Here is a 15,670-nt window from a genome sequence, read left to right on the forward strand (position 1 = left end):
TGATGGAACTTGCTCAGATGGCCAAAGTGACTTCTTTAGAGATACAATATTGTCTACATTTGATATTGAAAAACTCTTATAAAGTGATATGGTTTTGATTAGAACAAAAATAACATTATACAAAAATGTAAACAGTGGTATAACCATAGGGTAAGAAGGTTAATTTAAATTTATAACTGCTATAAAAGAAAATTGGAAGTACAAGTAGTCCACGATTAATGGCCACAAGAGAGCCCAAAATTTCTGTTATTAAGAAATTTGTTAAGTGACTTTTGCCTCATTTTACGACCTTTCTTGCCACAGTTGTTAAATGAATCACTGTAGTGAAACTGGCTTCCCAATTAACTTTGCTTGTCAGAAGGCCGTGAAAGGTGATCACATGGCCTTGAGATGCAACAATGGTGGTAATAATAATAATAATAATAATAATAATAATAATAATAATAATAATAATAATAATAATAATTTTATTGTCATTGTACATGTATACACAGTATACCCATAACAACAAAATTCACTTAACACCCTAAGACCAGGTCCAACACACATAACAATCCCCAAATACACTCCCACCCACCACAATTCCCCACCCCTAAACCACCACCCAACCATCCACACAACAGACCAATTAATACTGTCCAACAGCTCACTGATGATGGCCCTGATGATGCAACAATGGTCATGACTATGAACCAGCTACCAAGCATCTAAATTTTGATCACATGATCATGGGATGCTGCAAAGGTCATAACTGTGAAAAATGGACTTAAGTCACATTTTTCAGTGCCGTTGTAACTTTGAATGGTCAGTAAACTAAATATTGTAAGTTGGGGACTATCTGTAACTTCTTTATAATCTTTTTCTTTTGATTTCTGCATTTTTGTTTTTTCTCTTTTTTTATTCTAAATATTAGTTTTTATTAGTTTTTGTTGTTTCAAAATTCTAATATAGTTTATTATCAAAAAAGCTTCTAGACATATGTGGAAAGGTGGGCTAAATCACTGCTATAATATATTTATGACCTAAATGTAACCTCTAACTAGTTGTGCCCAATCATTTAAGGAAATGAAGCAAGCAGACAAATCCTCCACAGAGATATAGAATGCAAAGGTCTAAAAGAAAATACCAATTTACTGACTTACAATCTATTTCAGCCTGAGCTAAAAGACTGTATAAGTGGTTCTGTTTTGTAACTGTTTATTCTGCAGGGCTATTTTGCGATTTGGTTCATTTTTAAAATTTTTAACATAATATTCCTTTTCTTTTATCCTGCAGTTTATGGATCATCCAGCTTGTCCACTGAATGGTCCCCACACTGGCAATTTATTTTACACATTCCCTAAATTCTTGGGAGGTTATCCTTATCAAAGGGCAGCATTTGCAGAATTGTGGTGTAAAGGACTGTGGGAGCCAGGTATAGAAGTCACCAGGAGGTACATCTGTATAAGTGTTTGTCTCTGACTCATAATTACCTGGATCTGGGAAGCATGCAAATCCATGGTGATAATGTGGTCTGCTCCAGCAACTGATAACATGTTGGCAACAAGTTTTGCAGAAATGGGAGCCCTGCTCTGAAGAAACAAAATTTGGATTTTATGAACTTTGAAAGTAATTCTTAAAAGTCTACATTTATTGCTACAAATTATTTTTATACAAAACAAGTAGAAATTCCATCAAAAATTGTACTGTTCTTTCCAAACAGTAATGTTCTTATTCAAGTTAAAACTCAACAGGCATGTTTTTCTGGAATATTATTTTTTCATAGTATTGGCCTTACCAAGCTATAACAAGCTTTGTCCCTCCCATCTTTGTTCTGCATTTTTTTGTTTTTGTTTTAATGACACAGCAAGTGACAGTGGAACTGTGCAGTGCTTCAAGGCAAAGAAAAAAGTGCTTCAAAGAATGAAGAAGCATTCTGAAGATATCGGTCTGCACACCTTGTTAAAGCAGCCATATATTTTCCTGGGATTGTCATTCTCTATAGCTACTCTGCAGTCCCTTAAAAATGTTTGGTTTATGGAGTGGTGGACATACGCTACATTAATTAGAAGGCCTAGGCAAAGTGCTTCTTCTTAATTCAGAATTATATGTACTACACAATTCAACCAGGCATTACAGTTGTTCAGTTCCTTTGATTTGTGAACAATCCATGCAAATATCTCACAATTAAAGGAAAAATGACAGCTCACCAAAAAGGAATATTGCACATAACAAAACTGCAAGATTTCAAGCAGTGATTTAAATACTAAAAAGCCATGAGGCAGAAAACTTTCATAAATTTCATTTCAGCAAGCAAAAGCAAAAATAATCATTCAAACAAAATGCAAAACAGATGTTTTTTTTAAAAAAGAGATGAGATAACAGCTATGTCATTTACATCAAAAGTTATATGGTAAAATTCAATTTAAAGCTTATGGTTAGGGGAGCAATAGTAGACAACTAAAAGACCAGTAATTATTTCAAAGTAATATTTGAGGTTGAACCTCAGAAAAGATATAACCTGTAAGCAGCCCAGAGTCACCTTGTAAAGGAGATGGGCAATATAAAAATTAAACAAACCAATAAATAAATACAATTAAAAACAAACATCAGCCAGGTTTATTAAGGCAAATTGTGTTTTTTGGAAAGAACAACTCTGAGAATAGGGTTTCAACCAGTTATTCTAGTTTATCTAGAATATTACTACCACAAAGTCCAAAGAAAGGGAGAAAAGTTAAAGACAGTTAGGTAGAGTTAATACAAATATAGGACAGGGAATTAACTTTTTACAGGAATCCTCAGGACTATTATCTCTAAACAGCCCTAAAACTATTCCAAATCTTTTAAAATTACAATTTGCTTCAGAGAGCAAGCATCACTAAAATGCATTATTTCAAAGATGTCCAAAGGCAGCAAAAAAGGGGATTCTTTTTGTTTTACAAAAAATTAAAGATAACAGTAGCCACACCACTTTTGGTGATGAAGTGGGCACATCTATGTAAATTTTTGCAGCAGTAACACTGATTTGCCATTGACTTCTTTCAACCTTCTAATCTACAGTCCTGATGGTCCTACTTCAAACAAATAACAGGACTGTTGATATCTCAAACAGAGTCATTCTAAACCAAAAAGCCAACTTCAAATTCTTCATCCACTTGTTTACATTTTGGAACAAACTCCCTGAAAGAAGTTTCCTTCACTTTCATCATACGGTACTTTGAAATTTCAAGAATTCAGATCTAGTTTTGATAATACACAAACATGTATTTTTCCCTATGTGAAACATTTATTTTTCCTAGGTATTCCTAGTAACAAATATCTGAAGAACAAGCAATGAAGCCATTATCAAAAATCTGATATGTTACAGACATACAACTTTTTATGATGACACTGATTCAGAAAAGCTGCTGAACCTTATTCAACAGTTGGGCTCAGGCAGGTGAATTTGTCTACCACACTTTTTGACTTACACTTTTCTAGAATGCTATGAAGTTAAATGACATGATCTTACTTCTCATGCTTATGCCACCAACTGATAAAATTTTCTCTCTTGTAATACTCATAATGTGGAAAAATATCAACTTTTGCTACTTCTGCAATAATATAGAAGCACACTTTGCTTATACAGCTCATGTACAACACACACAAGTTTGAGCAAATAGGCAGATTTAAAGCTTTCTTGGTCTGGCAAGTATTTAAGATATTGTTTCAGCTAACATATTTACTTTGGAAAAACTTTGTATTGATTTCAGTATGAACTTTGTCACACTAACAAAAAATTGCTAACTTATTTGTAATGGCAAAAGTCCCAGGCTCTTGCTTTTACAGTGCCTAAGGATAAAGCTTGCTCCAATGGTAATTAAATATTATGCAATGAGACTCCAGCAGTTGAGATAAAAATGGGTATGCTGAGATTGTAATAATCCATGGTATATTTTAGAGTTAAGATAGCTGCAAGGTACCACTTACCCATCTACCTTGGTCCTATATAGGAAAACACAATAAAAGCAAATTAATGAAATGTGCAAATCCTCATATGCAAGAACAGGATAAATTTAAAAACCATTTCAGTCAAATTTATCAAAATCCCAACTGACTTTTCTCATTTACAAAGATGTAGTATTATAAACAAAATATTATAGGGTTCATTAAGAAACAGATCTATTCATGCATTTGAAGATGGATGTTGCATATGATTTGAAGAATTAAACAAGTAAATCACTTTTGAAATTTCTAGTTTCAATATTTTCATTTATGAAACAATGTAAGTCAGAAGTGAGACTTTTAAGATCATGTGTCCACATGCAGAACTTATATATAGTATTCAAAGAGAATACAAATATATATTGTAACAAATACAGGGTATCTTTGAAGTAGAAACAATTTAAAAATCCATTTAGGAAAAAGTCACAATTGTTTAATATTAGCATTTGAATGGAATAAGGGCATTGAAACTCTTCTCCCAAGCCTTTAGCAAGGGTGAATGAAGCCCCTTAAGAGTGAATGGGATTTCCTTTTTTCCCATTTCTGTGGGTTATTATTAACTTTGCTATCTTTTATTTTTTTATGCTTGTTTCTAATTGTATTGTTTTAGAATATGTGTTTATTTGTGAATTGTTCAGGGTTGTTGGGAGATATACAAATTTAATAAATAAAATAACTAAAGATAACTATGAAGTATATAAGCAAAACTGAAGGGGAAGAAAACTGCCATGAGACAGCATACACCATGGTGACTATTAAGTACAACTTCTAATGTGGTAACTACTGGAGATTATTGTTCACATAAATGGTAGATTTTCTTTACTATACAAAGCATTTGGGTAAAAAATGAAAATGACTGTTTCACTGACTTTCAAGAGTATCTCACTTGATTATCTAACCATAGGTTTTCAACTGTTGTGCTCACAGTTGCAAAAATTGTGGTAGCCAAACACTGAAACCCAAGAAAATATATAATCAGAAGCAGATTATTAAGGTATGGCCAGCAGCAGCAGCAGCAGAATTAACAGAATTAAAGGAAATAATTAAACATAGCATGGAAAGATTTGTATAAAATAGCATATTTTTCTTCTTTGAAAGCAACACTAGACACAACATAATTTATTTTGTACAGAGGAATGTAATATTTTGTTCCATTCACGTGGACACACATATAGCATACATCTGTAAAAATATTTTAGTAAAATACGTTTTAAAAATAAAGACTTGAATTTCTCTTCCTCCTTTTCATGGTGGTGGCTTTGGAGAACAGTCTTTTCTTATTTAAAGTGGAGTGAAGGAAGAAACATGTTCCAAAATCAGGGCATTGTTTCCTAACTTTCTTTCCTTTTCTCTTGTACTTTGCTTGTCATCAGACTTTAAGTGAAGTTCTAATTTATTTACATCTAAAGAAATTATGATTGGGCATTCTACTTTCATGGCTCTGAATCTTAATTTGGGCCAGAACCTTTGTATTTCCCTGTAGTGATACTATATTTCCTGGCAATAGAAAAGCATGCATAGGTTGCACATGTTAAGCTAATTTTAAAGGCAAGTTTAAGATATACAACTTGACTACCATTGGTCACATAATTTAAATGGTAAACAAACGTGGTTAACATTATACAACTTTCTTACCAGATTAGAAGATGCTGAAAAAAATGAGGTCACAATATAGCAATAATCCAAACTGGCTTTAAGAATTCTTTAGCACTGTATATTACAGACTAAACATTTGTAGCCACATAGTCTGAAGAATACATGAAATGCATTGCCAATTTCTCTCAATACTTCAGTAAAGTTTAAAATTACTTTTAAATGGAAAAAAATTACAATAAAAAGTACAATAAACATTTTGCAGTAGCTCAGATGCTCAATAAATTTAGTGTCCTAACCAAGTTTAAGAATTATTAATAATTGTTTTAGATTAGAATTTTAGAACAGAAGGTTTTAGAACAGAATTTTTTTTTTCGCTATTGTTTCTGGTTCCGAGAACCTTAAAATAATACAGTAATTCTTCTGTAGCTCTGTATACCACTTTAATCTCCTTCCCTGCCATGGAAAAAGAAAAATTATACTTATACTTAGCCAATCTGATATAAGTAAAATAATTGTCTTATAAAAATGCTCTTTTTTTCCATTTTAAATAATATAACAGAAAAAGGCAGACTTGTAATCCTAAAAAACTTTGGCTTTTTAATATATCATCATAGTTCTCATTTTGTGCAATAACAATATTGTTGGCTCTCTTTCCTACCTTCCAAAACTCTTGAGGGAGCAAGAGCTGAGGAATGTGAAGCTGTGCACTTCACAAAATATTGTACCAAACTAATCAGTTACGAAACAAATAGTTTGCCTGTAAATAAATTCTCTTTGTTTCAGGGCACTAGCTTCAGAATCTTAATAAATTGGCTAATGAAGAATCCCTACCCCTCACTTACCTTATCTTTCTTATCTTGCCTGGCATAAGGAAAACATGGAATTACTGCTGTCACACGGGAAGATGATGCAATCTTGCAAGCATTGATCATGATGAGAAGCTCCATCAAGTTGTCATTTATTTCTCCACAACCACTTTGGACGATGTACACATCTTCTCCTCTAACACTTTCACCAATCTCCACACTGAAAGATTAAAATATGTGCTGTGAAGCAATGACAACTGAGCACTCTAATCTTACAGACCATTAACATTTTGCATTCATAATTGACTTCTTTCCAAATTAGTCCTCTTCAGAAATAGATAAAAGTAAGCAGGGAGTGGTTACGTGCTGAGCCTGTTTGCATTCCTTTTCAGATGAAGGCCCCCATTCATTTATGGACTTATTTATTTTCATTCATATATTCACATGCTTAGCTTCATCATGGGATTCATTTATTCTTTATGCAGTTTAGAGGCTACCCAAGTCTATAAGACCATATCTGGCTTACAACTTTCAAGCCAGGAAACAATAAAAGGTCATCCAGGGGGAAAAAGTCAGTAACACAAAAGGTCTCAGCATCTACCTTATACCCCAAGGTCTAGGAAAGTAGTCAGATTTTTCAACAACTTTCTGAATAACATCAGGGTGAGAACCATAGACCTCTGGGGACATTTTTGGAAGGGTGGGAATCAGTAACAATATTCCAAAAATAATGAAAGGTTTGTTCTACTGTTCCTTAAGGAGACAATTTTAAAATGCACTTTTTAAAAACAGCTGCAGGAAAGCTAGATATCTCATTTGTACCCTAACACGAGTCTTCTCTCAAGCCAACACCCTGAGAGCAGTTTAAGTCATCCTGTTCTGTAGATTGGGCAATCAATAGCATTCAGGCTGAACTTCTGCACCTCTTAAAAAAATGAGGGAGAAAAGATTTTTGAGGTATCATTATTTTTGTTGTAGAATTCATTTTTAAAAATAATATCCATAACAAATAATGGAAGCAACAGTTCAAATCATGTATGAAGCTTCACTGCACAAAAAACAACAGAACTGAACCTAGGAAAGAAACAAGAGCAATGGAGTCATTTCAATCCATCCCATCAGTAAGAATGGAAATACATTTTTATGCCTGCAGCCAAGTACACACTTGCATTTAGCCATCTGAAAACTCAGCATTACATCTGAAATGCACATGGGACAATACTTTCCTTGGTATTTGGCTGTCTGCTTAGGGGGGAAAAATGCAACTCAGAAAGGAACCTATACTTGTTTTACAGACTAAATCACTTCAAGATGGAGGAATGTAATTGTATACTAACTTGAGCTTCCTACCCCAATTCAACTTTCCAATTGCTATACTATTTTATAATGTACAAAGTAGCCCTAAAATGCAATAAATTGGCCCAACATACAATACATGAGACATCCAGAATTAAGTGAATATGGAAGTTTTAAAGACATTCCTTCTTTTTTTTATCTATATACTACTGAAACTCTTTGTGTCTATTTGATTGTTTGTAACCTTCAGTTGGGTGAAATAGTGCATCATAGGGCAGCATTTTTTGAATCAACATACATTAAATGGTCTAATTTACAGAATGTAAATTACAGAATGTGTCCAAAATCCAGGACATTACCCCATGGGATTGAACTCTAGCAAAGTTGTGGCTGCTTCAGCCACAGCCAGGTGATTGTCATTTTCAACAATCATGGCCACCTTCCTAAAGAAAAAACAACAACGAAACATCAATGGGGAAGATCATTCCTGTTTCCACAGGTCACGTTGTCTAACTGAAGTTATAAGAGCCTAACTTTTGCATCAGACTGTTACAGAAATCACTTTATTCCGCATGTATCAAGGACAAAATTACTAATTAACTAATCAGCCTCCTCTCCTCTTCACCCCCCATCCAATTTAAGCAATCTTCAGAAATGACGATATAGATGAAAGGGCATTAAGTAAGGTTTTTTTTTCAACACATCATCTATGTTTGTTTTATGCAACTTATTAAATTTGGTAATTCAGATCTTTCTGTTCAAATTCTCTATTAACGCATGCCAAATCAGTAATTAGGAAATGAAATGAAAACTATGTGTAAACACATGATCTGATTCTGTAATTGAAAATTACTACTTCTTTGGGAACAATAAGTTAATCATATTGCCTTTCTACTTTGCCATGGTAGACATGGTCAATACAATTTTAAAAACAGTGTAAAATTAAAACAGACTAAATCTGATACAATGAACAATACATCATATCACACAACTATAACATATTAAAAGATGTTCCACATTTTTATTAAAGTTTTAATATTTTTTAAAAATAAACATAAAATAATATTAATGATAAAATACTAACTAAGCAGTGGTGTTGAAGTCAAAGTTTTCAATTGCCCAATTTTTTATTATAAAGCAGTCTGTAAATACTTTTATAAAACAGAAATAGTGAATGTTCTTTGCTTCCCTACAGTCAAGAAATAAAAGATAAGAACAATACAGAACATTCTGGGCACTTGGGGAGCGTAGAGGCAATCTAACCAGTTTGCCTTCTGGCCAGTGGTCATTTTGTGACTGGCCATGTCAACAATGGAAACCATTTATAGTCAATCCCACAACGGTAACCATGTTGTGAGAAATCCATGGCTGGCCCTCACAATTCAGAATATAATCACCTTGCTAACTTTCCTTTGGTGGGACAAGCCTATTTGGTTCCCTATTTTAACTAAAGGTAGTCCTCAACCTATAACCATAACTGAGCCCAGAATTATGCCTGTAAGTCTTTGTGGTCATAAGTTGAGGTACTCATATGACCAGAAGTAATATTCCAGCCTTTTTCATTGTGGTTGTTAAGCGAACCAATTCACTTGAATGGCCATTTTATGCTGGAAATCAGCAAAAAATGCCAGAAACCAACAAAAATACATCACAAATTACAGTCACGTAATCGCAGAACACCACAGCCGATTGTAGAGCCGACCTGCAAGGCATGCAGATATGTAGCCAGGGTGCACAGTGTAACCATTTATAATTATCAGCTGTTAAATAAGGACTAGCTGTATATCACTCTACTGTCAAAGCAACACAATGCACCCATTACGAGTATAGTTTATATCCCATTCCATTTCACTGAATTCAGGTTAGTGCAACCATTTTGTGCAGAAAGCTGAACACCTAATAAAAAATTTACCTATGAAACTGACTTTAGTTTATGCCTAAATTTCCTTTCCCACCCATCCAGAAGAGCTAATTTAAGAAAACAAGACCAGTTTTTGCAGTTATGCTTCTCTCTAAATTAGACAAACATTGTGTCTACATTACAAGAATAGATCAGCAAGTAAAGAGCAGCATTTTCAACAAGTGTGAAACAGTACTTTTACTTATTTATGTATTTTACATGGCCACCCGCCTCATAGCAGCGACTCTGGACAGCGTACAAAGATGTGACACATGCAGACTGCCCTCACAACTCTACCATTCAATAGACAGCAGTTGATAAACAATTGCTTAGCTCTGATGGGATAACATCTACAAGCTGTTCCCAAAATGACACACATACTGATTAAACTATTGGTAGAGAGGGATGGAAAGATAGGGCAGAATGGAATCAACCCTTCTTTGAATTGGGGTGGGTAGATTTTATATCTAATGTGCACCTTTCAAATTCAAAGTTAAAAAGTGATTTATTTATTATTTAGTTATTATATTTATATGCTGCCCATCTTGCTACTGGAGACAACTCTGGGTGGCTTATAATATATATGCTTTGGTGCATGTGGAGGTCTCAAACATAGTGCTTATCTTCAACTTTTTAAAGCTTCCATGTCTTTTCTCAGGAGCAAGAAAGTGTGACAGAATAGTCTAACTCAAATCTAGGCCTTCAATTATCTTGAAATGAGTTCAGATAACCTATAATATAATTTTTTTTTAATTTTAGTTATATTATTACCTGAATCTGTATTATGTTCAGGAGCAATGTTAAATTACAGACAGTTGTTTTGGAAAGCATTGTAAATTAAACATTGTAAGCTAGTATTTTAAGAACATTTATAAAGTTACCTGTTTGGCAATACTGCCACATGAACTCTTAATTCAGATATCACAAAAGAAAAGGACGAATTATTAATTGTTGATGTTTATATCCCATCTTTCAGTGAAATTTCCAGAGGAATAAATACAATCGAGGATACAAATTAAAATACATCGCCTATGTGTAAATGGATCATGGAGTTGTGTGTTACATTTAAACAAACAAAAAAACAAACAACCCCCCCCCCAAGATTAGTTCTCCCAGCCAATCAATTTAAGCACTGTAGTAGAGATATACTATCTCACGCTTCTCCAGTGAACTATGTTATATGAACAGCTCACAAGGGATGTATAATATTAACAATCCTTTCCCACCCATTTATGAGGCTGTTTCATTTTTCCCTGCCTGTGGCATATATGGGGGTGAAAGGAGCTGACTACGTTGTTGAGGTTTCCTTTTTTTAGGGAAAGAAGTAAGAAAGAAAGCAGAAATTTCTGTCTGCTTTACAATGACTGAATGAGTTCAAATGGCAAAGGATCTCCATCTAGTGTCTGATTGCATGCAGATAAATCTTTTGGAAAGGGAGAATATAGCTATATTATCAAATGCAAAATACAATTAAAAATGAAAATATTTTACAATCTCAAAACATAAAGCTAGTTAAGGCTGAGCAGCATAAAAGATTAATATTGTAGTTCTATACAAAACCACTTTGAAAAATTTCGTTAACTTCAAGAGGATTTATAATGCTTGTGCACAGCAGAAATGGAGAACCAAAGAAGGTTCTTCACTTATTCATGAATGCTTTCTGAACATTAACCATGATGGCTAGGTCTGATGGAAGCTGATCTCCATATCATCTAGATGGCTTTCATCTTAGCACGCAGGAATGAAATCTTGCCTGACTAGAAGTTAGCCATTGCACTTTAATTTAGCCATATGACAATTTCTAGTCAGGTAATATTACCAGTTTTCAAACCCGTTAAAAGAGACACACTTAACAAGTAGCAAGAAACAGTAATTTTGGAGGAGACTGGTAAAAGAGATTGAACATGCTGACCAAATGTTGATTCTGGAATTCATTCCCTCAACTGGTCCAAAAGAACAAAAGTTTGTTGACCGTCAGGGCAAGCCTTATCAATGTACACAGACATTTTCCTTGGAGTTGTGTGGAAATAGCCTGAATTTCAGGAAGAGGATTAGTAGTATTTTAATACTAAGCCAATTGGTTAATTGTTCACTTCTAATAATGCACAGTGCAAAACAGCCACTCATGTAATAATGTTCTGCTAAGAACAGAACAAATGCAAGTCAGCAAGATCTTTCCTAGACTGGATGCCTTCCAAACATGGAGGTTCTACAGATCGTAGAATTGACTTCACTCAATCTGGCCAACTATCAGCCATGTTATATGAGAATTATGGAAGCTACAGTTTTAACATGTTTAGAGGGAACCAGTTTAGAGAAGTCTAGGTTAGAAATACAACTTGAGATGGCCTAATAATATTTGCCCATCAGCAAAACAAAACATCAAGTTACAAATGTTTTCTATAAAGACTGACATCAATTTCCCACTCACAGTGACATATGGTAACTTTGGGCCAGTTACCCTCTCTCAGCCCAGTCCACCTCCCAGGGTTGTTGTGAAGTAAGAGAGGAGGAGGAAAGTGTATTATGTACTTTCACCACCTTGCGTTACTTATGAACAGAAATAAATGTGGGATAAAAATCTAATGACAGATAGTAACAAAAAGACAAAAACATCAGAAAAGTATCAGTATCACTTCATTTCCTATTACTTAATAACGGAGATTAACTCAAGGATGGTGAAGTGAGGTTGAATATAGGAAATCAGCTTCAGATAGCAACTTCCATTTCCTGTGAAGATTATTGGTTATTTCGCAAAATTACTCTAATGATAAAATATGACTTCATACTTTCTTAAGAAGTTGACTACAGAATCCAACTGTACTCTCCTAAAACAATTTTATTTACAAGACACATTGGGGAAAAAATGAAGATAAAAAGACAAATCAGCATCAAGAGAATTTTCTTGATAACATTACAAGAGTTGATTTGTCATTATCTTCTTCCGCAATGGTATTGGGTATTTCTTAGGGGAGGGGAACTTTCTGGTTTACTCTGCTGCCCCAGTTTTTCTCCAACTCAAGTACTGTACTAACTAGATCGAATTCTGCTTAGTTTTTTGAGATCTGTCAAAGTTGATTAGCATTCAAATTAAGCATAAATGAAAAATACACAAATAGATCAAGCATAAGACTAATGCAGCATAACATTAATGAATTTGCAATGAAACTAAAAAGAATAAACATGCATTCAAAAATAGAGAAGCATTTTACATAAAATACTCACATGGAGGCAGAAAAATTGAAGTGCAAATATTGGAACAGATAAAAAGGAATTGGCAAGCAAGGACTAAAAGTGAATTGACAAAACCTTGGGGTTTTATGCTACTTCAGCTCTCCAAGAATTAACTGAAGAATGGATGCCAAATCCAATTCTGTTTTTAAAATATTTTCCATGAAATATTCTGTGTCCTCATATTCCTTTATAACAATAGTAATGGGTATCCCTAGTTTATAAAAGAGATTACAGGGAAATATAACTGGCTATTGGCATCAGTCATTTTCAACTCCTAGTGACCATATACATTTTCTTCATGCTGATCTATCCCTAACCTGTTCTTTCAAGTCTCAAAATATAATGATAACATTTAAGTATCCTAAGATATGACACATAGAAGAAGGAATAGGCTTATCTTGTTGCAGAACATAGATTAAAACGGGAAGGAATTACGTTCATGCTAGATATAAAGAGGAGCTTTTTGACTGTACAATGCCAGCCTTTGGAACAGACTGAGCCCTTGAAGTGGTGAATTCTTTCCTAGAGTTCTTCAACAAAGTCTGATGGTCATTTGTCCAACATTCCTGGCAGATCCTGTACTGAATTGGACTAGTTGACTTTCATGGTCTCTTTCAATTCTGTTACTCCATTACTATGAGACAACTTAATATAATACAGAGTAAGTGCTTTTGTTAATCAAAAGGAGAAAAAGAACAATAAATAATAAAATGAACTGAATTCTTGAGTTAATGTGACTGATAACACAATGTGACTGATAATACAATAAACACACATATAGATTAAACTTAGAAAAATAAGCCTATTTAACAATGTTAATTTACTTAAATAGCTTTATATTATTCTGTTACTTGCTTTCATAACAACATGCTATTCAGAACAACCACTGTTATTGGTTCTTGATTGCTTTATGTTTACTATGGAGGAACATATGTAATAAGCTTTGTCTATGCAATTATTAATGAATATCCAGAGCATTTCACAGCTAGATCACAGGAGGTGACATAATGGGATCTGGAGTAAATAAGAGTAATCCTGTTCCCTGAGTTAATTTAGAGCAGTTCAAGGAGAAAATGTTAAGCACATATATTTAAAAATAAAGAACTACAGTGTACTTAGAAACACTCTATAACAAATCTTGTGAAATGTAAACTATTTTTCAATGCTGTTCAATGCATGTTCTCTTAATCACATAAGTGCAATATTTCCAAGTGAAATTAGTTCAGAAGGAAAAACTTTCACATTATTTGTAATTTTGCTTGATGACTTGCCTAAACCTTTTTCCTAGTCACATGATCACTGGAAAACAGAACATTTGCTAAGCAGCAGCAAGAAAGTTAGGTAATCATGAAATCAACAGAGCTTTTAAAAACATTGTTCAGTTTTCATAAACAAGACTGTCACCATGAAGAGAAAAACAGTTTAAAGCTAGTAATAAAGTATATGTAAAGCAAAGTGAGTAGAGGGGATCATTAGTATCAGCAGTTTTGGTTAGTTGCTAGTTACAACTTGTGACCAAAACACAGCCTTAAAAGTACATCTTGGAAATCTTATACAAGATGTATTTTGAGTTTATGACAGTAAGTGGAGTATTTTTAAACTCAGAACTAATTTGCCCATAATTCACTTGGATGATTACCCAGAGAGATTTTATGTATCAATATGATCCTATTTAAAAAAAGATCATGCCAACAAATACAAAAGGACTGTTGTCCAAAAGTACTGAAAATGAGATAATATTCCAGATAGTGTACCGAGGCTACAATTTGTGGCTAAGCAAATCTGTTGATGTATAACGTAGGTAGCAACTTCCAGACTAAACACACCGGTGTATACAGGAAGCAAAGGGATTAAAGCGGCTTCTAGTAGGAACTTTTTTTTTTAATGCCAGCAAACCCATCCAGAGCACTGTTCTTCTGAACGCATGCAAGATTTATTTCATAAAGTTCTCCCCGATTGTTTATTCAGCAGTCTCTTCCCCCGCCCCACATCAGAAGTCTCATAATGACACTAATAGTAGTCTTGTCCTCCATCAAGACCCATCCACGCAGGAACTGGGCGAGACTTTTACACGCGACTGGGGGAGGCTGCGCATTTCCACAAATCCTTGGCTGCACAATTCACTTACGGGGTTCACACCCACCCTTCTTTTATCTGCCGCCCCAACTTCCACCATCCTGAGTGCAAAGGAGTGCAAATCCTCCTCGGGGGGTGGCAATGAGAACTGCGGGGATAACATCCAAGGGAGGCAGAGGAGGGCCGACCCGTCGCCCTTAGGCTCACCTGGTCTCCTGGTTGCTGAACTTCTTCGTCACCACCTTCCCCAGGTCCAGCCCCAGGCGATCAGCCACCCGTTGGGACAAGTCCTGGTGAGAACTCCCGCTGAAGAGCACGATGTTGGGCATGGCTGGGCACAGAAGGCCGAAACGAACCAGAACCGGGGAAGAGGAGGAGGAGGAGGAAGAAGGGGAACGAAGCCACGCGAGGGAGAGAAAAGAGAGCTGCCGCGCGCCACAGGCCGACCAAATAACCGCGGCCCCGCCTCCCCCCTCGTGGAAAGCGCGCCAGAAGGCCGCCCTCCCCTCGGCCCGCCCCCATCGCTCTCCGGGGCCACCGAGGCAACGGGCGGAGTGGGCGGGGCCAGGCCCTGGTGACGTTTTAGAAGGGCGGGATTCGAAGGGGGAAAGAAAGGTCGCGTGGGGGGAATGAGGCCTAGAGAGAGAAAAATACAATGTCTATAATGTGATAACCCCCAATTTAAATTTCCTGCGTCGTGCTTGAAGAACTTGCCGGAAGGAGGGTCAAATTGTGTGGAAGTTTATCTCGGGAAAGTGTTCCGCTTAAGAATGCAATGCTCTTACATTTTTTTATCTCT

The 15,670-nt window shown here is 35.2% G+C and overlaps 1 protein-coding gene and 1 long non-coding RNA gene across 3 annotated transcripts in view; one reads left to right on the forward strand and one right to left on the reverse strand.

Annotated features, from left to right (window-relative positions):
- Positions 1–15,444, reverse strand: part of PRPS2 (phosphoribosyl pyrophosphate synthetase 2) — a 28,963-nt gene extending 13,519 nt beyond the window's left edge. The window contains exons 1-4 of one of the 2 annotated variants that reach the window (XM_034435371.3): positions 15,079–15,420; positions 6,402–6,585; positions 3,949–3,963; positions 1,473–1,571 (exon numbers count right to left, since the gene is read on the reverse strand). In XM_034435371.3, the coding sequence (XP_034291262.1) occupies positions 1,473–1,571; positions 3,949–3,963; positions 6,402–6,585; positions 15,079–15,200 (420 nt within the window). In that variant the 5' untranslated portion in view covers positions 15,201–15,420. Of the gene's footprint in view, positions 1–1,472; positions 1,572–3,948; positions 3,964–6,401; positions 6,586–15,078 lie in introns of both variants that reach the window. The other variant, XM_034435381.3, reaches the window with a different exon arrangement.
- Positions 690–4,209, forward strand: LOC117676140 (uncharacterized). Its single transcript, XR_009621172.2, has 2 exons — positions 690–822; positions 1,276–4,209. It is a non-coding gene; the product is annotated as an uncharacterized LOC117676140 (long non-coding RNA).
- Positions 15,445–15,670: the final 226 nt, after the last annotated feature.

Source organism: Pantherophis guttatus, chromosome 5, assembly GCF_059756535.1.
Source record: "Pantherophis guttatus breed Tessera chromosome 5, ASM5975653v1, whole genome shotgun sequence".
Lineage (NCBI taxonomy): Eukaryota > Metazoa > Chordata > Lepidosauria > Squamata > Colubridae > Pantherophis > Pantherophis guttatus.